Source organism: Mastigoproctus giganteus, chromosome 11 (genome assembly GCF_048544385.1).
Source record: "Mastigoproctus giganteus isolate SK-2022 chromosome 11, ASM4854438v1, whole genome shotgun sequence".
Taxonomy (NCBI): domain Eukaryota; kingdom Metazoa; phylum Arthropoda; class Arachnida; order Uropygi; family Thelyphonidae; genus Mastigoproctus; species Mastigoproctus giganteus.
In genome coordinates, this window is record NC_143585.1 from 12,824,741 (window position 1) to 12,850,890 (window position 26,150).

Genomic DNA, 26,150 nt, shown 5'->3' on the forward strand with positions numbered 1-26,150 from the left:
ATTTTCTTGTACTTGTTAAGTAATTCTGCTGGTCTCCTACTCTTAATATCATTAGTGCCAACGTGTACAACGATATCACCCTTTGTGCCCTTAAAGGATGGAAGTGGGTTTTTTTTTTTTTTTTTTTTTTGGCTGATGCTGCATAAGCTTGCTTTCTTGCATCAATGCCTCTACTAATGCTAAAAAAATGCTAAAAAAAAATATCTGCCCTACAACGTTATCAACCTTTCCCTCTGGCAGACATACCCTGGTCCTGTTCCATCTATCCTTTTTTGCACAATATGTTCTCCGTGTTTCCGTGACAATAGAGTCACCTAGTACAACTAGTTCCTTTGGGACCAGTGCATTCTGCCTTGGGGTTTGCCTCTGTGTTGCGTGATGTTCAAGTGCAGGCTCTGGCATTGATGTGGGCATCCGAGAGGGTCCTTCAATTTTAATCCTTCGAGGGCATCCACCCTGTGCTTCAAGCTCTCATATAAGCCGATAACAATGCCGAGTTGGTGCCTGATTTCCTCGCACTCCTTATATCGCACACACACACACAAAGACATTCCCCTTGGCAATATCATGTCCCCTTCCTGATTGCTCCCCAAACAATAAACAAGCAGTGCATTTCAATAGACTGTGCCACAGCACTTCCACTAGTTTGAGCCTTTTGCTTTGCTGCTCTGGTCTGAGTCATGACTTCTATTCAAGTTCAATAAAATTCCAATACAAAATATAACCCTAAACCTATATCCCAATGCAGTTATAACACTATATATATATGTATTTCGGAATCGAATATTATCTCTGAGTTACGTTATATGACTTTCTTATCCCGTCAACTTATATGTGTTAATTTATGATGTTATGTTTGTAATAACTAGGTCGCTGTATTTATTTAGTTAAAAAAGTACAATTCAATTGAAAATGAAATTTAATAAGATTAATAAATTTTACTGATTAATTGATACTACTATACTTGCTATCTAGTTTTCCGTTAAACCTTACGCTAGCACACGTTGTATCGTATAACAATGGCGACAAGTTACGAACGGTTAATCTATGGACACGAGGTATTATTTACTTTCCAAATCACACTATCTAAATTCAAAATAAACCACGGAGCTTGACTAGGTCTATAAGCTACTTATAGAAAATAATTTAATCTAACAATTAAGTCAATAAAGTGGCTAAGTATAATTAAAAACTTTCGTTTGCGGCAGCTGCAAAACCTGTCCACACGTGGATTTGATACTCTTATCGATACTAAGTAATAACCTACAAAAAAAATCTCTATCTAAATTCAATTTAAACTTAAATCAAAATTCAATCATTATTTAAATTTAATTTGCAGAACTGAAGCCTTAAGTAAATAGAGTAACATAACAATTAGATACTTAAAGATCTTAAAGGTCTTTAAGGTCTCTTAGCTAGGTCTTTCAGGTCTCTTTATCCTCTGGCTAAGAGACCTTTTTAAAGCAATCAGCTTCAACGTCTCAAATATCCACTACCAATTCCTTAAATGCCGATCTCCACGTAATTCTCCAGTGGGGCAAAGACAACTTAGTTGATTTTAATCCTTCTGAAACTCAAACTTGTCTTATATCTCGCAAAAAGGATTCTTCTGCTTCTATGCTTATCTTTGGTGACACTCCGATTTCTAGGCAAGTTGATATATCTTTTTTGGGAATTACCCTGACTGTTAATCTCTCTTGGCACAAGAACATTACAAATATTGCTTCCTCTGCATCTAAAAAACTTGGTTTTCTCTTTTGTTCTTGGTGTTACTTTTCTTCCAAACAGCTGTTCACTCTGTACAAATCACAAATCCGCCCTACCATGGAATATTGTTCCCGTATCTGGGGTGGTGCCCCCAAAACCTCTCTCAGGCTTCTAGATTCCATTCAGAAGGAGGGCAGTTAGGTTAATTAATGATTCATCTCTTAGAGAGTCTCTCCACTCACTTTCTCATAGACGTACTGTTTCTGCTGCATGTTTCTTCTTCAGATACTTCCATGGGCACTATTCTTCTGAATTGGCTTCTATAATTCCCGCTCTCTCTTTCAAAACAGTCCGAACCTTTGCCGCCACCAGCCAACATCCATTTACTGTCCAACTTCAAACCCACAGAACCAACTTTTCATCTTCCTCATTTATTCATTCAACTGCTGTTTTCTGGAACAACCTTCCTTCATACGTATTTCCTGAAAATTAAAATCTACAGAAGTTCAAGTCCAATGTCAGCAAATATCTTCTTTCGTCTTCTCAACCTCCAACCCAAGCACGGTACTAAGTACTATAGGTTCTAATACCTCTCGTGTTTGGGGTTCACATAAAAAAAAAAAAAAAAAAAAAAAAAGTAGTGTAGTGTCATTACTGTCATTAACAACCAGCAGGGATCATGTTTGATCCGTTGCACTTTTCCTTAATTTGAAACTAAATTTATGCAAATTCACTGGTTATTAAAATTAATCATTTTAAAATGCAACAAAGCTGCCTCTGTAGCCAGGTGGGCAGGAGCAGCAGTGCGTAGCACACGCTTCCTGATTAGACCGGAGTTTGAGCCCGTGACCACCAAATACAGAGGATGCGGAAGATCAAGGAATGACCACTGCATATCCCCAGCCCAGATAAAGGGTGAGGGTTGATGTTAGGAAGGGCATCTGACCGTAAAAATTTCATGCCAAAACAGTAAAAACACTGACCTCATATATATAATGCGAAAAAGGCGATGACAAAAAAAAAATAAAATTTTAAATGCAACAAAACACGTGAAACACCTTCTCCTCAGCATGCACTTATTCAGACTAACTGCAGATAAATTGGCGATTTGTACACTACTATATCTAGATGAGTCACCAGACATATTGCAACAAGTTGCAAGCTTGCTGTGACACTGCAATTGCAAAATACAAAATCAGTCCCCAAACATTTTAATTACTCCTTATACATATTCATCCTTGAATAAATGGGTAGTTATTTATTTCTCTTTCTAACATTTTAAAGAACTCTTTAATTTCACCTTTTTTCCGAGCCTTCATTTGGGCCACAGGGCTGTGCATAGGTATCTGTGGTCTTGGAGACAAAGCTTCATTTGGTGCCCCTCCAATATTTTTGATAATTTTTGTTTGTTGTCGCTATTGTTGCTATTATTTTTGGTAACCCTCCCAAAAAATCGACTTTTTTGAAATTTTATATACACCGCCCCTGATGAGGATAAAAACTTAGAAAAAATAGAAAACACGGTTTTTATGTTTGAATTGTTGCTAGAATGTGACTTCTTTGAACAAGTGAACAGTTGTTGAAATAGATGGAGTACTGACTATGAAATAGGAAGAAAGAAATAATTGGAAAATTTGGAACCCCTTTACTTATGGAGGCTGGGGCACCATGAGTAAAGGCCCCCAAACTTTATTTGTGCACCCCTCCTGCATGGCCCTGAGGCCATGTGCATGAACAAATGTCATTTCCCAACTTTCCAGCTGTTAAGTTTTGTTTACTTTAGCTCTATTGGAATATGTTTCTCATTGAATTTCACTTGCTTCCAGATTAGTTATAAAAGCTATTGCTGCACTTTTTGTGAATACCTAACTTCCAGATAAATTAGTCTCTACTTATTGTTTAGCTTCATCTTTTCTGTATTCATTCTGACGTTTTCTATAATACTTGATGATTGTATGTCATATTGATCTAGCTAATTCTGCTGTTCTTTGATATTTAAGTTTCTAACATTGATCATACTTATCTTGATAGTTATTTCTGTAGCAAGTTTTTGCCTTGTCCTGCATTCCTGACAGGCATATTTAAGGACCTTTATTTGATCTGGATGATGATCCAGCCACTATATGTCTTAATTGCTTCATCCAACCGTAGTGAAAAGGTAATGACAAATTTTTCATTAATTTTTTTTAAAATTCAATCTGTGAACTTTGATCACATCATATACACCAACCTGACCTTTGGCTCTTTCTAAATTATGCTGTTCCCTAACACTGTCTGTATCATTTTTGTTCAACCTCCGGCTGTTTGTTTGTTTGTTGTTTGTTATTTGGTTTTTAAGAGCATTAGCAAGTAAGGCCATATTGCTCTGGGGATATGCGGTGGTCATTCCCTGACCTTTCCGCATCATCCGTATTTGGTGGTCATTCCCTGACCTTTCCGCATCCTCCGTATTTGGTGGTCACAGGATCAAACCCCGGTCTAATCAAGAAGCATGTGCTACGCACTGCTGCTCCTGCCCACCTGGCTATGGAGGTGCCTCAACCTTCGGCAACTGCTGTCATATTGAATATAGTTGTATTTCTCATCTATTTATATTGTTTTCTATGGTGCCTCCATAGCCAGGTGGGCAGGAGCAGCAGTGCGGTAGCGCACACACTTCTTGATTAGACCGGGTTTCGAGCCGTTACTACCAAATACGGAGGATGCAGAAAGGTCAGGGAATGACTACCGCATATCCCCGGAGCAATATGGCTTTAGTTGCTAATGCTCCTAAAAACCAAATAACAAATAAACAAACGTATTGTTTTATATTATGGTTACATTTATAACCATTTATATATGGTGGTATTTCTTATCTGTGTGTTTCTCATGTATTTATCTACAATGTATTATAGAAATAAAGGTTATTTATTTATTTTCAGCTTCCATACTTGGGAGCTAAAATTTTGTTCCTTGGTGGCATATTTGTGAGCGGTGGCTGTAACATTTTGTTTGGGTAAGTCTTGATTAACTTATGATGGATTTACATTAAAATGTATTAAAATATTAAATCTTGTAAATGATATAAAAAAGACAAGAATTAAAGAAAGGAAGTTTACCAATTATTAAGAAGGAATTTCTTACAGTGTGATATAATAAAATATTTAAAAAAATGTGTGGTCAGAAGCATCTGGAGGGAAGACACAATTGAGTTACAGTAAATTATTGGTTATGTCAGGTTCAACATTAATCTTCTTATGACAAAGATTTTGTATAAAATTTAATATGAACATATAGTTTTTGTAAAAAGAAAACAGTGTGTTTTGCCTTCCTGCAGAAAGTACTATATAAATTTAAAAATGTCTAGTCAGTGAGAGCGGCATATTCTTGTTGTTCTTTATCTTTGTTTTATGGATTTAGATGCATCTGCAACTTAGATCATATAGCACCATTATGTATTATGTCTGCACAACTGTGTGTGTGAAAAACTCTACTCCCTCTGCCTGAGGTCAGCCCAATGCAGCCTTGCTTGAGGGACATTAGCATTAGCAGAGGCACATGCTGCAAGAAAGAAAGCTTATATAGCCTCAGCCAAAAGAAAAAAAAAAAAAAAAACCCTTATTTCACCCATCTACTCGCTCCAAATGTTTGTCAAGTCCTGCCTTGAATCTATTTTAGCTATCAACTTCTACAACGTCGGATGGACGTTTCTTCCAGCAATCCACCACCCGCTGGCTAAAGGCAATCTTCTGCACATCTATCCTACAACTGTCTTTCCTCAATTTGAATTTATGCTCACTCAGGCGATTATTCTGAGCAAGAGGGAGAATCCCATCAGCATTGAGCATGCTCAAACCATTCAAGGCTTTGTACACCTCAATCAAATCACCTCGCAGGTGCCTAGTCTTCAGACATTGTAATTTGCAAAACTTAAGCCTTTCTTCGTAAGAGCAACCCTTTGTTCCATTCACTAATCTTGTTGCCCTTCTCTGTACTCGTTCCAACAGCTCTACATCCTTCTTAAAATGAGTCCTCCAGATCTGTATACAGTACTCAAGGTGTGGTCTGACCCACTGCCTTATACAAGGGGATAATCACCTCCTTATCCCAGCTAGAAAAATTCCTGTATATCATTGACAAGACAGCATAATCTACTCTTGCATACTGTCTGCATTGCTCAGAAAACTTCATATCTTCCTGCACAATTACCCACAGGTCCTTTTCATTCTCTACCACTGTCAGTGTGGTACCACAGAGTTGATAAATTACTCTGGAATTACTGCTTCCCATATGTAGTACATTACATTTTAGCATTAGCATTAGTAGAGCCATATGATGCAAGAAACCAAGCTTATGCAGCATCAGCCAAAAAAAAAAAAAAAAAAAACCCTTCCACTTCATCCCTCCATTCGTTCAAAATACCTGTCCAGCTCAGCCTTAAATTTATTTAGTCAATCAACTTCCACAACAAGGGATGGAAGTCTGTTCCACCAACCAACTGCCTCGCTGGCTAAAGGCAAATTTCCGCACATCTATCCTACATCTATTTTTCCTCAATTTGAATTTATGCCCTCTCAGGTGATTATTCTGAGTATGAGGCAGTATCTCATCAGCATTGAGTGTGCTCAAACCATTCATGGGTTTGTACACCTCTATCAGATCACCTCGCCGGTGCCTAGTCTCCAGACACTGTAATTTGCAAAATTTAAGCCCTTCTTCGTAAGAGCAACCCTTCGTTCCGTTCAATAACCTTGTTGCCCTTCTCTGTACTCGTTCCAGCAGCTCTACATCCTTCTTGAAATGAGGCCTCCAGACCTGTATACAGTACTCAAGGTGTGGCCTGACTATTGCCTTATGCAAGGGAATGATCACCTCCCTATCCCTGGTAGAAAAATTCCTGTATATCATTGATAAGACACCATGAGCTATTCTTGCAGCCCATCTGCACTGCTCAGAGAACTTCATATCTGCCTGCACAATTACCCCCAGGTCCTTTTCATTCTCTACCACTGTCAGTGTAGTACCACAGAGTTGATACCTTGCTCTGGGGTTGCTGTTTCCCATATGTAGTACTTTACATTTGTCAATGTTAAACTTCATTTGCCACCTCTCAGCCCATCTGCTCAACCTTTCCAGATCCTGTTGCAGGAGCATTGCATCAGTAGCATCTTTAATAACCCTGCCAACCTTTGTATCGTCTGCAGACATGGACATTTAGCTTGATATACCATCATCAATATTATTTATAAATACAGAAAACAACAATGGACCCAACACTAACCCTGAGGGACTCCACTAATAACATTAGTCCACGAAGAGTAGTGTCCATTAATTACCACTCTCTGTCTTCTGCTACTCAACCATCCCTTTATCCATAGCAACAATTTGCCACCAGTGCCACACTGCTCCAATTTGTGCAGCAGTCTTCCATATGCAACAGTATCAAAGGAATTTCTAAGATCCAAATATATAATATCAAAATTATTCCCTGCATCCAATTCTTTTGTGACTACATCATAGTATCCAATCCAATTGGTTAGGCAAGACCTTCCCTTAACAAATCCATTCTGTGTCTGAGCTATAACTGAATTCTTGTCAAGATGATCCTGCAGCACTTCTTTAGCCAGTGCTTCCATTAATTTTCCTGGAACAGAAGTTAAACTCACAGGTATATAATTACTTGTGTCAGCCTTTGATCCTCCTTTGTGAATTGGGGTTACATTTGCACATCTCCAGTCTGTGGGTACCTACACTGAGTCCAAGGAAGCAAGGAAGTCCAAGCAAGGAAGTCCCATCATTATGGCTAACGGATTGCTTACTTCCTTTGCCGCCTCCTTTAATATAACTGGATAGATCCCATCCACCCCAAGTGCCTTTCTTGTGTTTATCTTCAACAATTTCTCCTCCACTTTACTCTCAATTATTACAAGGTCATCTAGCTCACTGCCAGTGTTTACTTCATTTATGGCATTCCCCTTCCTGAATAACTCTTCACGTGTGAATGTAGATGCAAAATATTGATTTAGTTTGTTAGCTACCTGAGCAGGATCATGAACAGTTGAACCATCGATATCAAGTGGACCAATCTGATTCATCCCCTTCCTTCTAGAGTTTACATAAGTAAAGAACTCCTTGAATATCATTTTTCAATGTTCAACTTCATTTGCCACCTCTCATCCCATCTGCTCAACGTTTCTAGATCCTGTTGCAGCAGTGTACTGTGATTAGTGTCATTAACAACCCTGCCAACCTTCGTATCATCTGCAAACTTGGACATTAAGCCTGATATATCACCATCAATATCATTTAGAAATACAGAAAACAACAATTTATTATTATTTGGTTTTTTTTTTAGGAGCATTAGCAACTAAGGCCATATTGCTCCGGGATATGCGGTGGTCATTCACTGACCTTTACGGATCCTCCGTATTTGGTGGTGACGGGCTCAAACCCTGGTCTAATCAAGAAGCGTGTGCTACACACTGCCCCTTCCCACCTGGCTCCAGAGGCGCAGAAACAACAATGGACCCAACACTGAACCCTGAGGGACTTCTCTAATAACATTAGTCCATGATGAGCAGTGTACATTGATTACCACTCTCTATCTTCTCGCACTCAACAATCCCTTTTCCATAGCAGCAATTTGCCTCCAATGCCACACTGCTCCAATTTGTGCAGCAGTCTTCCATGTGCAACAGTATCAAAGGCTTTTCTAAGATCCAAATATACGATATCAAAGTTATTCTTACATCCAGTTCCCTTGCGACTACACCTGTATTTCAAAGAATCCATCGTAGTATCCAATTAAATTAGTCAGACAAGACTTCCCCTTAACAAACTCATGCTGTGTCTAAGCTATAACTGAAGTCTTGTCTAGATGATCTTGCAATGCTTCTTTAACCAGTGCCTCCATTAATTTCCCTGGAACAGAAGTTAAGCTAACAGGTCTGTAATTTCCTGTTGCTCCCTTTGATCCTCCTTTGTGGATTGGGATCACATTTGCATATTTCCAGTCCATGGGTACCTCCCCTGAGTCCAGGGAAGCTCTCTTAAATATGGCTAAGGGTTTGCTTACTTTCTTTTCCGCATCCTTTAATATAACTGGATAGATTTCATCCACCCCAGGTGCCTTTCTTGTGTTTATCTTCAACAATTTCTCCTCCACTTTACTCTCAGTTATTACAAGATTATCTAGCTTACGGCCAGAGTTGAATAAACCTCTGGCATTTCCCTCCCTGAATAACTCCTCATGTGTGAATGTCAATGCAATATATTCATTTAGTTTGTTAGCTGTCTGAGCAGGATCATCAAAAGTTGAACCATCGATATCAAGTGGACCAATCTGATTCATCCCCTTACTTCTAGAGTTTACATAAGAAAAAAACTCCTTGTGTTTTTTACTTTGCATCCTTTGCCAAAGATTTCTTGTAATCTCCCTTCGCCTACCTAACCTCCTTTGTAACTTGGTTACAGACCAGCTTATATCTATCATAGGCTTCTGTGTCACATGTTAATTTGTGTATCCCATGCATTTTCCTTCTCTGTTACATGTCTAATTAGTTCAACTGACATCCATTTAGGCCTAAACCTTGAAAAACATTTCTTTGTTGATATGAAAAGCCTAGTAGCTTCCAAGATTAATTCTTTGAATGCTTCCCATTTTGAATTTGCTGTTGGTAACATCATCAGTTGGTCCCACTGTATAGAATTTAAATACTGTCTCAGTCCATCGTAGTCACCTTTATGAAAGCAATAACCCTTCCCTTTACCCCTAATGGTAGTTACCTCTTTGTGTAAATCCCACTTCAGCACACTGTGATCACTGCCACCTAGTGGTTCATTTACCTGCAGATTCTTAATGCATGAAGAATCACTACTGATAATCAAATCAAGAGTATTACTCCCTCTAGTTTCCTCCCGAACATGCTGCTGTAGAAAACAATCATCCAATAAATCCATAAAAACCTTGCTACTGTGTGAGTGACCAAACCACAAATTCTAATAAAAATCCGGGAAATTAAAATCCCCCATTATAAGACACTTTAATTTACTGGCCCACTCTATTTCTCTGCCCGATTGCTCATTATACTCATCAAATTTATTAGGCCTATAACACACATCTACTTTCATTTTTCTTTTCCCAGTGCTTATGTCACACCAAACAGACTCAACATTGCATTGTACACCAACATCAGTTGGATGCACTTCCTTAGATTTTATGTGTTTCTTAACTAACAGCATAACCCCTCCTCCCTTCCTGTCCTGTTTATCCTTTCTGTACACATTGTACTCCCCAAATTCCAGTTCTGCACTGCTTATGTCTGTGTGACACCATGTCTCTGATATCCTAACAATATCTGCCTTTCATGTCTTGATGAGCACTTCAAGTTCATCGAATTTATTAACTATACTCCTATCATTGGTGTATATGCAAGTATACACCAATGAAGTAGATGCATCTGTTTCTACTCTTAGTTACCCCAACACAGCCCATGTATTTACTTGTTCCACTATGACTCCCAGCAGTTCTGGAAATTCCCATTGCCTTGCTTTCCAGGCTGCTGCTGAATTGCATTTCAATAGAAATAATGCAAGAATCACTTTTACTTCTGCCAGTGGCTACTGTTAATCTATTAGTCCGTGTATCCCCCCCCCCCAAGCTAGCAGTTTTCTGACCCACCTAACTCTGCCTCGATAGCATCAGCAAATATCCTTGCACTATTTCTATTTAAGTGTATTCCATTCCTATAGAAGCAGTCTCTCTTGTTAACAAGCGCAGACCAGGCTGAGAAAATTTCTACCCCTTGAGCCTTTGCACAATCTCTCCAGGGCTGAATTGATTGACAAGGCTCTCATCATATACTCCCTCCTATTGTGTCTGGGCAGAATTGGAGACACTTTCAAATTCAACCCTAACTCATTGCTTTTTTTCAGCATTGTCTTGTACTTGTTAAGTAATTCTGCCCGTCTCCTACTCTTAATATCATTAGTGCCAACATGTACAACAATATCACCCTTTGTGCCCTTCACAACTGGAGACATTTTAGAAATGCCTCCACTTGTAGACAGGAATCAAACCCAAGACCTCTCCAAATGAGTGACAAGTAGCAAAATACTATACTGTCACAGAGGACATTGTTCCGGGTACATTCCAGTAAAGATTCATTAAAGTTGATACTTTAGCACGTTTTCAAGTTTATTGAGAGTTTTTTGCTCCACTTTTTTATCAGAAGGAACACCGCTTTTTTATCATAACTTGGTTGCACACTGGCATAAATGAAAAAAAATAATAAATAGGAGATGAATGCTATTATCTGTGCAGTAATAAAACTGAAGGATTATTGTATATGAATAGAGTAACCCAGCAACCAGAAACCAAAGTGAGGATGTGATTTCAAAGCAACTGTTCCTGTAGGCAGATACTGCCTACAGGAACATTGCAAAATGTAAACAGTTAACACCTGTAATCGATTTCACATATTTCTTTTGTGTTCATCAACTTAAACCTCTGTGGTTCGTAGAGGTCCCGGTTAAATCGCCTACAGATAAACAATCATCTACTTTTGTAAACAAAGGTATTAATAAATATATTCATTAATTATGGCAATATAATGCAGATATATATAATTTTGAAAATCTAATAATTCTCTTTCTCTCAACATAATGTTTTACTACAACAGATTACTGATTGTCACAGGTGTAACTAGGGTATGGAGAGGGTGACCATCACCACAGGCACCAATTCATCATAGACGTCAAAAGAAGTTAAACATGGAATAACTGAATCTGTAATGTAATTTTTAAAATATGATAGTTGTTATTATATAATCAGTTATAAAAGCCTGTTGCTTTTATATAAAAGTATAATGTTTAGAACAAGAATTTATATTATAATTATAATTTAACTGTATTTATAAATAACTACGCAATTCTTATATTTGATTATAGTTGTAAAAATTCCTGGTTATGCTTGTGCTGATGATATAACTTTTTAAGCTACACGTGAAACAAAAATATGAACTTAAAATAAGTCAGAATTGAACTTGCCAAAAATTGCAATTGCAGAGCCACAAAAAAGATGCTTTGGTTTGAAAAACTGAGGTTTGTTTTTCAGTTTTTGAACAAGGAAATTTAATGTCAAAATCTGATCACCCGTAAAGAGAGAATGCATTGGCAGGTCTGTTTCCTACTTTTTTTCCCTAATTTCCTGTGATTAGCATTAGCATTAGTAGAGGCATATGTTGCAAGAAAGCAAGTTTATGCAGCATCAGCCAAAAAAAAAAAAAAAACCACTTCCACTTCACCCCTCTGTTCGTTCGAAATACCTGTCCAGCACAGCCTTAAATTTATTTAGGCTGTCAACTTCCACAACAAAGGATGGAAGTCTGTTCCACCAACCAACTACCTGCTGGTTAAAGGCAAATTTCCACACATCTATCCTACATCTCTCTTTCCTCAATTTGAATTTATGCCCTCTCAGGTGATTATTCTGAGAAACAGGAAGACTCCATCACCATTGAGCATGCTCAAACCATTCAAGGCTTTATATACCTCTATCAGATCACCTCATCGGCGAGTCTCCAGACACTGTAATTTGCAAAACTTAAGCCTTTCTTCGTAAGAGCAACCCTTTGTTCCATTCACTAATCTTGTTTCCCTTCTCTGTACTCATTTCAGCAGCTCTACATCCTTCTTGAAATGAGGCCTCCACACCTGTATACAGTACTCAAGGTGTGGCCTGACCATTGCCTTATACAAGGGAATAATCAGCTCCTTATCCCTGCTAGAAAAATTACTGTATATCATAGACAAGACACCATGAGCTACTCTTGCAGCCCGTCTGCACTGATCAGAGAACTTCATATCTGCCTGCACAACCACCCTCAGGTCCTTTTCATTCTTTACCACTGTCAGTGTAGTACCACAGAGTTGATACATTGCTCTGGGGTTGCTGTTGCCCATATGTAATACTTTACATTTGTCAAAGTTAAACTTCATTTGCCACCTCTCAGCCCATCTGCTCAACCTTTCCAGATCCTGTTGCAGCAGCATAGCGTCAGTAGTGGCCTTAACAGCCCGGCCAACCTTTGTATCGTCTGCAAACTTGGACATTAAGCTTGATAAACCATCATCAATATTATTTATAAATACAGAAAACAATAATGGACCCAACACTGATCCCTGAGGGACTCCACTAATAACATTAGTCCACGATGACCAGTGTCCATTGATTAACACTCTCTGTTTTATCCCCCTCAACAACCCCTTTATCCATAGCAGCAATTTGCCTCCAATGCACACTGCACCAATTTGTGCCACAGTGTTCCATGTGCAACAGTATCAAAAGCCTTTCTAAGATCCAAATATATAATATCAAAGTTATTCCTTGCATCCAGTGCTTTTGTGACTGCATCATAGTATCCAATACTTCCTTTTCTTTTATGTATTTCTTAACTAATAGCATAACTCCTCCTCCTCCCTTCCTATCCTCTCTATCTTTCCTGTACACATTGTACTCCCCGAATTCCATTTCTGCATTCCTTATATCTGTGTGACACCATGTCTCCGATATCCCAACAATATCTACCTTTGATGTTTTGACCAACACCTGAAATTCAAATTTATTTACCAAACTCCTGGCATTGGTGTACACACAATGCCAGGAGTTTGGTAAGTATACACCAATGACTCCAGCCATCTCTGAAACCCCTTGTATCTTGTTTTCCAGGCTGCTGCTCATTCCAATAGAATCAGTGCGAGAATCACTTTCACCTCTGCCAGCGGCTACTGTTAATCTATAAGTCCCTGTATCCCCCCCAATCTAGCAGTTTTCGACCCACCTAACACTTCCTCGATAGCATCAGCACGTTGTGGTATATTGCGACTCTAGTTCTCCGTTTGGTTTCATGCTTGAACAGAACCACGCAATTAAAATTCGGGATGCTGACACTAGTTATTTTCTAACCAAGTCTCAAATAGCAGCATGATTTGGCATTGCTGTGTAACAGTCTTGTCGCGGTGCACCTTTGGCTTTGGCAGTTGAGTGAGAGAACTGAGAGTTCCTTCCTATCATGGATGAATTTGAGCAAGCTGTCCTGTCTTGTTTATAGCTGATTAGTTGCAAGCCTGGTAAACTCATTTTGTTGATCGATGGTGGATGTAGCATTTCTCAGGCCGTGGTACAATCTCTTGTCACTTGTCAGCACTACGTAAATCAACTGCTGTTCATGCCCCTTTTCATACTTGTAACCACTGTATCGAATGTGCTGCCTTGCAACTTGTGTATTGTCATTGTGTAAGCTGGTATGAAAGGAAAGTGATTTCTTTTGGCCCAGATTGTGTGGTTGTTGTTCAATGATTTTCTTGTTCTGCAATGACTTCCAGCAGTCTCTGGAATCCCCCGTACCTTGTTTTCCAGGCTGCTGCGCATTCCAATAGAAGCATTGCAAGGAAATTGAGAGTAGGAGTGTGCTATAGGCCTAACGACTCTGATGAGTATAATAAGAAAATGTAATGGGGGATTACATTTTCTTATGTAATGGGGGATTTTCTTATGTAATGATAATGGGGGATTTTTTAATTTCCCAGATATTGACTGGAATTTGGGGACTGGTCACTCACACACTAGAAAGGCTTTTGTGCATTTATTGGATGATTGTTTTCTACATCAGCATGTTCGGGAGGCAATTAGAGGGAGTAATACTCTTGATTTGATTATCAATAGTGATTCTTCATGCATTAAGAATCTGCAGATAAATGAACCACTAGGTGGCAGTGATCACAGTGTGCTGAAGTGGGATTTACTTCAGGAGGTAACTACCATTAGGGGTAAAGGGAAGGGTTATTGCTTTCATAAAGGCGACTACGATGGTCTGAGACAGTATTTAAATTCTATACAGTGGGACCAACTGATGATGTTACCAACAACAAACTCAAAATGGGAGGCATTCAAGGCATTTATCTTGGAAGCTACTAGGCTTTACATACCAACTAAGAAATATTGTTCAAGGTTCAGGCCTAAATGGATGTCAGATGAACTAATGAGACATATGGCAGAGAAGAAAAATGCATCTGATACATATAAATTAACACGTGACACAGAAGCCTATGATAGATATAAGTTGATCTGTAACCAAGTTACAAAGGAAATTAGGCAGGCGAAGGCAGATTACGAGAAATCTTTGGCAAGGGATGCAAAGAAAAACAGCAAGGAGTTCTTTACTTATGTAAACTCTAGAAGGAAGGGGATGAATCAGATTGGTCCACTTGATATTGATGGGTCAACTGTTCATGATCCTGCTCAGGTAGCTAACAAACTAAATCAATATTTTGCATCAACATTCACACATGAGGAGTTATTCAGGAAGGGGAATGCCATAGATGAAGTAAACACTGGCAGTGAGCTAGATAATCTTGTAATAATTGAGAGTAAAGTGAAGGAGAAATTGTTGAAGATAAACACAAGAAATGGATGGGGTGGATGGGATCTATCCAGTTGTATTAAAGGAGGTGGCAAAGGAAGTAAGCAATCCGTTAGCCATAATTATGAGAGCTTTCTTGGACTCAGGGGAGGTACCCACAGACTGGAGATGTGCAAATGTAACCCCAATACACAAGGTAGGATCAAAGGCTGACACAAGTAATTATAGACTTGTGAGTTTAACTTCTGTTCCCAGAAAATTATTGGGGGCACTGGTTAAAGAAGCACTGCAGGATCATCTTGACAAGAATTCAGTTATAGCTCAGACACAGCATGGTTTTGTTAAGGGAAGGTCTTGCCTGACCAATTTGATTGGATACTATGATGTCGTCACAAAAGAATTGGATGCAGGGAATAACTTTGATATTATATATTTGGATCTTAGAAAGGCTTTTGATACTGTTGCACATGGAAGACTGCTGCACAAATTGGAGCAGTGTGGCATTGGAGGCAAATTGTTGCCATGGATAAAGGGATGGTTGAGTGGCAGAAGACAGAGAGTGGTAATCAATGGACACTGCTCATCGGGGACTAATGTTATTAGTAGAGTCCCTCAGGGTTCAGTGTTCGGTCCATTGTTGTTTTCTGTGTTTATAAATAATATTGATGATGGTATATCAAGCTTAATGTCCAAGTTTGCAGACGATACAAAGGTCGGCAGGGTTGTTAAGGACACTACTGATGTTATGCTGCTGCAACAGGATCTGGAAAGGTTGAGCAGATGGGCTGAGATGTGGCAAATGAAGTTTAACATTGACAAATGTAAAGTACTACATATGGGAAACAGCAACCCCAGAGCAATATCAACTCTGTGGTACTACACTGACAGTGGTAGAGAATGAAAAGGACCTGGGGGTAATTGTGCAGGCAGATATGAAGTTCTCTGAGCAGTGCAGATGGGCTGCAAGAGTAGCTCATGGTGTCTTATCATTGATATATACAGTAATTTTTCTACCAGGGATAGGGAGGTGATCATTCCCTTGTATAAGGCAATGGTCAGGCCGCACCTTGAGTACTGTATACAGGTCTGGAGGCCTCATTTCAAGAAGGATGTAGAGCTGCTGGAACGAGTACAGAGAAGGGCAACAAGGTTAGTGAATGGAACGAAGGGTTGCCCTTCGTTGCAACAAGGTTAGTGAATGGAACGAAGGGTTGCTCTTATGAAGAAAGGCTTAAATTTTGCAAATTACAGTGTCTGGAGACTAGGTACCGGCGAGGTGATCTGATAGAGGTGTACAAAGCCTTGAATGGTCTGAGCATGCTCCATGCTGATGGGATACTGCCTCTTGCTCAGAAGAATCACCTGAGAGGGCATAAATTCAAATTGAGGAAAGACAGATGTAGGATAGATGTGCGGAAATTTGCCTTTAGCCAGCGGGCAGTTGGTTGGTGGAACAGACTTCCATCTCTTGTTGTGGAAGTTGATATCCTAAATAAATTTAAGGCTCAGCTGGACAGGTATTTCGAACGAACGGAGGGGTGAAGTGGAAGGTATTTTTGGCTGATGCTGCATAAGCTTGCTTTCTTGCATCATATGCCTCTACTAATGCTAATCACTTTAACCTCTGCCAGGGGCTACTGTTAATCTGTTAGTCCGTGTATCCCTCCTCCCAAGCTAGCAGTTCTCCGACCCACCTAACACTGCCTTAATTATTTTTGTAATCAATACAATTATTATTGTATTTATAAAAGTAAATCAAAGTGTGGAAGTGAGGTTTATTCAGAAGTAGCCCATAAAAAAATGGAAAGTAAATTAGTAATAGTTGTGGCAAATGATGCAAGAAAGCCAGATTATAGCAAAAAAAAAAAATAAATAAGAAACATTGCCATAATATTTGTTCTTCTCGCTCTAACATTTTATATAGTTCTTGCTTGAATTTATTCAAACTACCCACCTGCATAACACCAACAATTAACTAGCTACTGCCTGATGGAAAATTTTCATATATCTATTCTGCAACCATCCTTCCTCAGTTTTAATTTATTTCCCCTCATGTGCGTGTTGTCTAGGGCAAGATGAAGGATGACAACAGCATTTAGCCTATTCAGTCCATTCACCTCAATCAGATCACCTCACAGGTACTTGTTTTCTGACACTTTTCAAGAAAGACTTCAGTTCTGCAGTTCCCTTATCAAGAAAGAGTACCCTTATTGAGAAAGACTTCAATTCTGCAGTTTGCAGAACTGAAGTCTTTCTTGATAAGGGTGCTCTTTTGTTCTTCTCAGTAATCTCATTCTTTTCTGCAACATATCCACATCCTTCCTAAAATGAGAACCTATGTGCATTTATGCAGAGGAATAATCACCTAATTGTTCCTGCTGGCAAAATTACTGTAGTAGTAGTAGTGAGTGTCATGTGATGCAAGAAAGCAAGTGTATGAACTTATGCAGCATCAGCCAAAAAAAAAAAAAAAAAATCACACCATTGCCTCCAAATGCCTGTCCAGTTCCTCCTTAAATTTATTCAACCTATCAACTTCCACAACAATAGATGGAAGTTTGTTCCAGCAATTAACCACCCACTGGCTAAAGGGAAATTTCCACACATCTATTCTACATCTGTCTTTTCTTAATTTGAATTTTTTTTAGCATTAGCATTAGCATTAGTAGAGGCATTTGATGCAAGAAAGCAAGCTTATGCAGCATCAGCCAAAAAAAAAAAAAAAAAACCCACTTCCACTTCACCCCTCTGTTCGTTCAAAATACCTGTCCAGCTGAGCCTTAAACTTATTTAGGCTATCAACCTCCACCACAAGGGATGGAAGTCTGTTCCACCAACCAACCACCCGCTGGCTAAAGGCAAACTTCCGCATGTCCATCCTACATCTGTGTCTTTCCTCAATTTGAATTTATGCCCTCTCAGGTGATTTTTCTGAGCTAGAGGAAGAATCCCATCAGCATTGAGCATGCTTAAACCATTCAAGGCTTTATACACCTCTATCAGATCACCTCGCTGGTGCCTAGTCTCCAGACACTGCAATTTGCAAAACTTAAGCCTTTCTTCGTAAGAGCACCCCTTTGTTCCATTCACTAATCTTGTTGCCCTTCTCTGTACTCGTTCCGCAGCTCTACATCCTTCTTGAAATGAGGCCTCCAGACCTGTATACAGTACTCTAGGTGTGGCCTGACCATCGCCTTATACAATGGAATAATCACCTCCTTATCCCTGCTGGAAAAATTCCTGTATATCATTGACAATACTCCATGAGCTACTCTTGCAGCCCGTCTGCACTGCTCAGAGAACTTCATATCTGCCTGCACAACCACCCCCAAGTCCCTTTCATTCTCTACCACTGTCAGTGTAGTACCACATAGTTGATACGTTGCTCTGGGGTTGCTGTTTCCCATGTGTAGTACTTTACATTTGTCAATGTTAAACTTCATTTGCCACCTCTCAGCCCATCTGCTCAACCTTTCCAGATCCTGTTGCAGCAGCATAGTGTCAGTAGTGTGCTTGACAACCCTGCCAACCTTTGTATCGTCTGCAAACTTGGACATTAAGCCCGATATACCATCATCAATATCATTTATAAATGCAGAAAACAATAATGGACCCAATACTGAGCCCTGAGGGACTCCACTAATAACATCAGTCCACGATGAGCAGTGTCCATTGATTACCACTCTCTGTCTTCTCCCCCTCAACCACCCCTTTATCCATAGCAGCAATTTGCCTCCAATGTCACACTGCTCCAATTTGTGTAGCAGTCTTCCATGTGCAACAGTATCAAAAGCCTTTCTAAGATCCAAGTATATAATATCAAAGTTATTCCCTGCATCCAGTTCTTTTGTGACTGCATCATAGTATCCAATCAAGTTGGTCAGGCAAGACTTCCCCTTAACAAAACCATGCTGTGTCTGAGCTATAACTGAAGTCTTGTCTAAATGATCCTGCAGTGCTTCTTTAACCAGTGCCTCCATTAATTTTCCTGGAACAGAAGTTAAGCTCACAGGTCTATAATTACTTGTGTCAGCCTTTGATCCTCCTTTGTGAATTGGGGTCACATTTGCACATTTCCAGTCTATGGGTACCTCCCCTGAGTCCAATGAAGCTCTCATAATTATGGCTAAGGGTTTGCTTACTTCCTTTGCTGCCTCCTTTAATATAACTGGATAGATCCCATCCACCCGGGTGCCTTTCTTGTGTTTATCTTCAACAGTTTCTCCTCCACTTTACTCCTAGTTATTTCAAGATTCTGTAGCTTACTGCTAGAGTTGAATACACCTCTGGCATTCCCCTCGCTGAATAACTCCTCATGTGTGAATGTCGATGCAAAATATTCATTTAGTTTGTTAGCTACCTGAGCAGGATCATCAACACTTGACCCATCAATATCAAGTGGACCAATCTGATTCATCCCCTTCCTTCTAGAGTTTACATAAGTAAAGAACTCTTTGCTGTTTTTCTTTGCATCCCTTGCCAAGGATTTCTCGTAATGTGCCTTCGCCTGCCTAACCTCCTTTGTAACTTGGTTGCATATCAACTTGTATCTATCATAGGCTTCTGTGTCATGTGTTAATTTGTATGTATCCCATGCATTTTTCTTCTCTGCCATATGCCTCATTAGTTCATCTGACATCCATTTTGGCCTAAACCTTGAACAATATTTCTTAGTTGGTATGTAAAGCCTAGTAGCTCCCAAGATAAGTTCTTTGAATGCTTCCCATTTTGAATTTGCTGTTGGTAACATCATCAGTTGGTCCCACTGTATAGAATTTAAATACTGTCTCAGTCCATCGTAGTCGCCTTTACGGAAGCAATAACCCTTCCCTTTACCCCTAATGGTAGTTACCTCTTTGAGTAAATCCCACTTCAGCACACTGTGATCACTGCCACCTAGTGGTTCATTTATCTGCAGATTCTTAATGCATGAAGAATCACTGCTGATAATCAAATCAAGAGTATTACTCCCTCTAGTTGCCTCCCGAACATGCTGATGTAGAAAACAATCATCCAATAAATCCACAAAAGCCCTGCTAGTGTGTGAGTAACCAGCCCCCAAATTCCAGTCAATATCTGGGAAATTAAAATCTCCCATTATAAGACACTCAGATTTACTGGCCCACTCTATTTCCCTGTACAGTTCCTTATTATACTCATCAGAGTCATTAGGCCTATAGCACACTCCTACTCTCAATTTTGATCTCCCAATGTTTATGTCACACCAAACTGACTCCACACTGCACTGTCCAGCAAAGTCGACTGGCTTCACTTCCTTGGTTTTTATGTGTTTCTTAACTAATAGCATAACCCTTCCCCCCTTCCTATCCTGTCTATCCTTTCTGTAGACGTTGTACTCCCCAAATTGCAGTTCTGCATCCCTTATATCTGTGTGACACCACGTCTCTGATATTCCAACAATATCTGCCTTCGATGTTTTGAGCAATACCTCAAATTCATCAAATTTATTTACTAAACTCCTAGCATTGGTGTACACGCAAGTATACCTGCACCTGTTTCTATTCTTAGCTACCCTAACACAACCCATGTGTTTACTTGTACCGCAATGGCTCCCAGCAGTCTCTGAAATACCATGCATCTTGTTTTTCAGGCTTCTGCTCATTCTAATAGAAGCAGTGCAAGAATCTCTTTCACCTCTGCCAGTGGTTACTGTCAATCTATTGGTCTTTGTCTCCCCCCAAGCTAGCAGTTTTCCGACCCACCTAACACTGCCTCTATAGCATCAGCAAATATTCTTGCACCCTTTCTATTTAAGTGTATCCCATCCCTGTAGAAGCAATCTCTCCTGTTAACAAGTACAGTCCAGGCTGAAAAAAATTCTACCCCTTGAGCCTTGCACAATCTTTCCAGGGCCGAATTGATCGACAAGGCTCTCATCATATACTCCCTCCTATCGTGTCTGGGCAGAATTGCAGACACTTTCAAATTCAACCCTAATTCTCGGCTTTTGTTCAACAGTGACCTGTACTTGTTAAGTAATTCTGCCGGTCTCCTACTCTTAATATTATTAGTGCCAACGTGTACAACTATATCACCTTTTGTGCCCAGCCGACCGGGCTAGCCGAGTGGGTAAAGTACCTGCCCGGCAACCCAAAGGTCGCGGGTTCAATTCCCGCCTCGGGCTTGGATCAAAGTACTGCAAAAACCTTGGGAGGTGCAATATGGCCACAGAAGCCGATGCGCCAACAACTACCAAATCAAAAAAAAAAAAAAAAAAAAACCTTTTGTGCCCTTAAAAGATGATATTCGCTCTACAACGTCATCAACCTTTGCCCCTGGCAGACATACCCTGGTCTTGTTCCACCTATCTTTTTTACAAAGCATGTTCCCCGTTTCCCTGACAATAGAGTCACCAACAACTACTAGTTCCTTCGGGACCAGCGCATTCTGCCTTAGGGGTTGTCTCTGTGTCACGCGATGCCCAAGTGCAAGCTCTGGCGTTGATGTGGGCAGCTGAGAGCTTGATGGGCCCCTCAATTTAGTTTCTTCGAGGGCATCCACCCTGTCCTTCAAGCTCTCATATAGGCCCACAAGAACGCCGAGTTGTTGCCTGATATCGATACACTCCTTGCATCGCGCACACACACAAAGACATCCCCCTTTGCAGTATCATGTCCCGTACCCGATTGCTCTGCAAACATCAAGCAAACAGTGCATTTTATAAGGCTGTTAGTCAGAGGACAACTGCCCCCCTCAGTTCTGCTCTGAGCCACAGCACTTCCATTAGCTTGAGCCTTTTGCTTTGCTGCTCTGGTCTGAGTCATGATTCTATTAATTTATTAATTAATTATGTTATGTTATTAATTATATTACGTTTGTAATCTAAGTCGTTATATGTATTTATTTAAACGTACAATTTAACTGCTAACGAAGTTCAACTAACGCTATCTAGTACGGTATATAACCTACGGTATATCTAGTACGGTATCACAATGGCGGGAAAGTTACCAACGGTAGCGGTAGTTACGAACACGTGGAAACCCTTACCGATACTTTTACAAGGCCGAGTAAAGAATAAATACACCAAATTAATCAAAAAATCACAAAATAATGTTATACTACTAAATTTAAATCAAAAGTTTTAGAAAAACAATAATTTCAAATCAATAAATAAGAAAAATCCACTTAGCGGCTTTGAACACGACCGTCACTAGTAGCCTCGTGATGCCCCCTTGGGTTCGTAATCTGAACAAGTGGAAGGATCCCATCAGAATTCAGCGTGCTCAACCCATTCAAGGCCTTATATACATCAATCAGATCACCGCCCAGGTGCCTAGTCTCCAGCCACTGCAATTTGCAGAACTTAAGCCTCTCTTGGTAAGAGGATCCCTTCATTCCCCTCACCAATCTTGTTGCCCTTCTCTGTACACGCTCAAGTAAATCTACATCCTTCATCTACATCCCATGGGCTGTGTGCACTGCTCCAAGAACTTCAAATCTCACTGCAAAATTACCCCCAGGTCTGTGTCATTCTCTAGTACCCTAAGTGTGATTCCACGTAATTGGTATGTAATCTGGTATTATGCAGTACATTGCATTTGTTATTGTTAAAATTTCAATTGATAATTGCTAGCCCATCTGCTTAATTTTACTGTAGCAATACCCTGATTACTGCCATTAACCACTATAACAATTTGAAATTTGAAAGTGTCTGCAATTCTGGCCAGACATGATAGGAGGGAGTATATGACGAGAATCTTGTTAATCAGTTCGGCCCTGGAGAGATTGTGCAAGAGTCACAGGGTAGAATTTTTTTCAGTGTGGTCTTTGCTTGCTTCTATGGGATATACTTAAATAGAAAGGGTGCAAGAATATTTGCGGATGCTACCGAGGCAGTGTTAGGTGGGTGGGAAAACTTATATTGAGGGGAATCACAGACACAAATATTAACGGTAGCTGCAGGCAGAGGCGAAAGTGATTCTTGCACTGCTTTTATTGTAATTTGCAGCACCCTAGAGAGCAAGTTTCTGAGGACTTCAGGAGCTGCTGGGAGTCATCATGGAATAAGTAAATACATGGACTGTGTTAGGGTAACTAAGAATAAGAACAAGTGCATGTATACTTGTATGTACACTAATGCTAGAAGTATAGTAAATAAAATTGATGAATTTGAAGTGCTGATCAAGACATCAAAGGCAGGTATTGTTGAGATATCAGAAACATGATGTCACATAGATATAAGCAGTGCAGAATTGAATTCAGAGAGTACAATATGTACAGAAAGGATAGACAGAGTAGCAGAGGAGGGGTTATGCTGTTAGTTAAGAAACACATAAAATCTAAGGAAGTGCATTCAGTTGACATGGGTAGACAGTGCAGTGTTGAGTCTGTTTGGTGTACAAATTCTAATTTCTAAATTAAGAATTTGCAGATCTAAATGGTTCAGGCCTAAATGGATGTCAGATGAATTAATTAGGCTCATGGCAGAGAATAAAAATGCATGGGATGCATATAAATTATCAGGCAACACAGAAGCCTACGGCAGATATAAGCTAGTCTGTAATCAAGTCACAAAAGAGGTTAGGCAGGCAAAGGCAGATTACAAGAAATCTTTGGCAAAGGATGCAAAGAAAAACAGCAAAGAGTTCTTTACTTATGTAAACTCTAGAAGGAAGGGGATGAATCAGATTGGTCCACTTAACATAGATGGTTCGACTATTGATAATCCTGCTCAAGTAGGTAATAAACTGAATGAGTATTTTGCATCTACATTCACACATGAGGAGTTATTGAAGGAGGGGGAATGCCAGAAGTTTATCAAATTCTAACAGGGAGCTAAGTGATTTTGTAATAACTGAGAGCAAAGTGCAGGAGAAATTGTTGAAGTTAACATAAAAAAGGCACCTGTGGCAGATGGACTCTATCCAGTTATAATGAAGTAGGCAGCAAGGGAAGTAAGCAAACCCTTAGCCATAATTATGAGAGCATCCTTAGAGTCAGGGGAGATCCCCATGGACTGGAGATGTGCAAATGTATACCCAATTCACAAAGGGGGTTCAAAGGGTGACACAAATAATTATAGACCTATTAGTCTAGACAAGACAGCAGTAATAGTTCAGACACAGCATGGGTTTGTTAAGGGAAGTCTTGTCTGACCAATTTGATCGGCTATTACGATGTGGTAACAAAGGAACTGGAGCAAAAATTCATTTTAATATCATATTCTTGGATTTCAGTGAAATTTTTGATACTGTTGCACCTGGAAGACTGCTGTACAAATTGGAGGTTTTTTTTTTTTTTTTTTTTTTAGGAGCATTAGCAACTAAGGCCATATTGTTCCGGGATATGCGGTGGTCATTCTCTGACCTTTTCAAGGCGCCTCCGTAGCCAGGTGGGAAGGAGCAGCAGTGCGTAGCACACACTTCTTGATTACACCGGGGTTCGAGCCCGTCACCACCAAATACGGAGGATGCGGGAAGGTCAGGGAATGACCACCGCATATCCCGGAGCAATATGGCCTTAGTTGCTAATGCTCCTAACAAACAAAGAAAGTGAAAGTGAATCTGACCTTTCCGCATCCTCCATATTTGGTGGCGACGGGCTTGAACCCCGGTCTAATCAAGAAGCGTGTGCTACGCACTGCCGCTCCTTCCCACCTGGCTATGGAGGCGCCCAAATTGGAGTGGTATGACATTAAAGGCAAGTTACTGCAATGGATAAATGGATGGTTGAGTGGTAGATGGAGTGGCAGGTGGGAAGGAGCAGCAGTGCGTAGCACACACTTCTTGATTACACCGGGGTTCGAGCCCGTCACCACCAAATACGGAGGATGCGGGAAGGTCAGGGAATGACCACCGCATATCCCGGAGCAATATGGCCTTAGTTGCTAATGCTCCTAACAAACAAAGAAAGTGAAAGTGAATCTGACCTTTCTGCATCCTCCATATTTGGTGGCGACGGGCTTGAACCCCGGTCTAATCAAGAAGCGTGTGCTACGCACTGCCGCTCCTTCCCACCTGGCTATGGAGGCGCCCAAATTGGAGTGGTATGACATTAAAGGCAAGTTACTGCAATGGATAAATGGATGGTTGAGTGGTAGATGGACTGCAATGGATAAATGGATGGTTGAGTGGTAGATGGACTGCAATGGATAAATGGATGGTTGAGTGGTAATAAATGGACTCTAAATGAGCGGAGTCCTCAGGGTCAGTGCTGGGCCCATTGTTGTTTTGTGTATTTGTTAATGATATCAATGAAAGTATATCAGTCCATGTTTGCAGATTATACAAAGGTTGACAGGGTTGTTAATGACAGTAAAGACAGTATGCTACTGCAACAGGATCTAGAAAAGTTAGGCAGATGTGCTGAGAAGTGGAAACTGAATTTTAACATTGACAAATGCAAATATTCCATATGGGTAGCAGTAACCCAAAAGAAATATACCAACTGTGTTGTACTACACTCAGTGAGTTGGAGAATGAAAAAGACCTCAGGGTAATTGTGAAGTCAGATATGAAGTTCTCTGAGCAGTGCAGAAGGGTTGCCAGAGCAGGTCACGGAGCTTTGTCTATGATATATAGTAATTTTGCTAGCAGAGACAAGGAGGTGATTATCCCTTTGTGTAAGGCAATGGTCAGGCCACACCTTGAGTACTGTATACAGGTCTGCATGCCTCATTTGAGGAAGGATGTATAGTTCTAGAACAAGTACAGAGGACAAAGATTGGTGAGAGGAACAAAGGGGTGCACTTACAAAGAAAGGCTTAAGTTCTGCAAGTTGCAGCTTCTGGAGACTAGGCAACTGCAAGGTGACCTGATCGAGGTGTATAAAACCTTGAATGGTTTGAGCAGGCTCAATGCTGATGGGATACTTCCACTTGCTTAGATTAAGAACCTGGTGGGGCATGCGAAGTGATCTGATTGAGGCACCTGCGAGGTGATCTGATTGAGGTGTATAAGGTTTTGAATGCATTGAGCAAGCTGAATGCTGATGGGATTCTTCCTATGGCTCAGATTAAGAACCTGAGGGGGCATAGATTGAAATTGAGGAAAGACAGTTGTGGAATAGATGTGTGGAAGTTTG

The 26,150-nt window shown here is 40.1% G+C and overlaps 1 protein-coding gene across 1 annotated transcript in view; it reads left to right on the top strand.

The window, feature by feature from the left end:
* The window catches only part of LOC150077724 (MFS-type transporter SLC18B1-like), a 199,517-nt gene that overhangs the window by 15,136 nt on the left and 158,231 nt on the right, over positions 1-26,150 (top strand). The window contains exon 3 of the mRNA XM_090385227.1: positions 4,629-4,702. Coding sequence (XP_090241353.1) covers positions 4,629-4,702 — 74 coding nt within the window. The remainder of the gene's footprint in view (positions 1-4,628; positions 4,703-26,150) is intronic.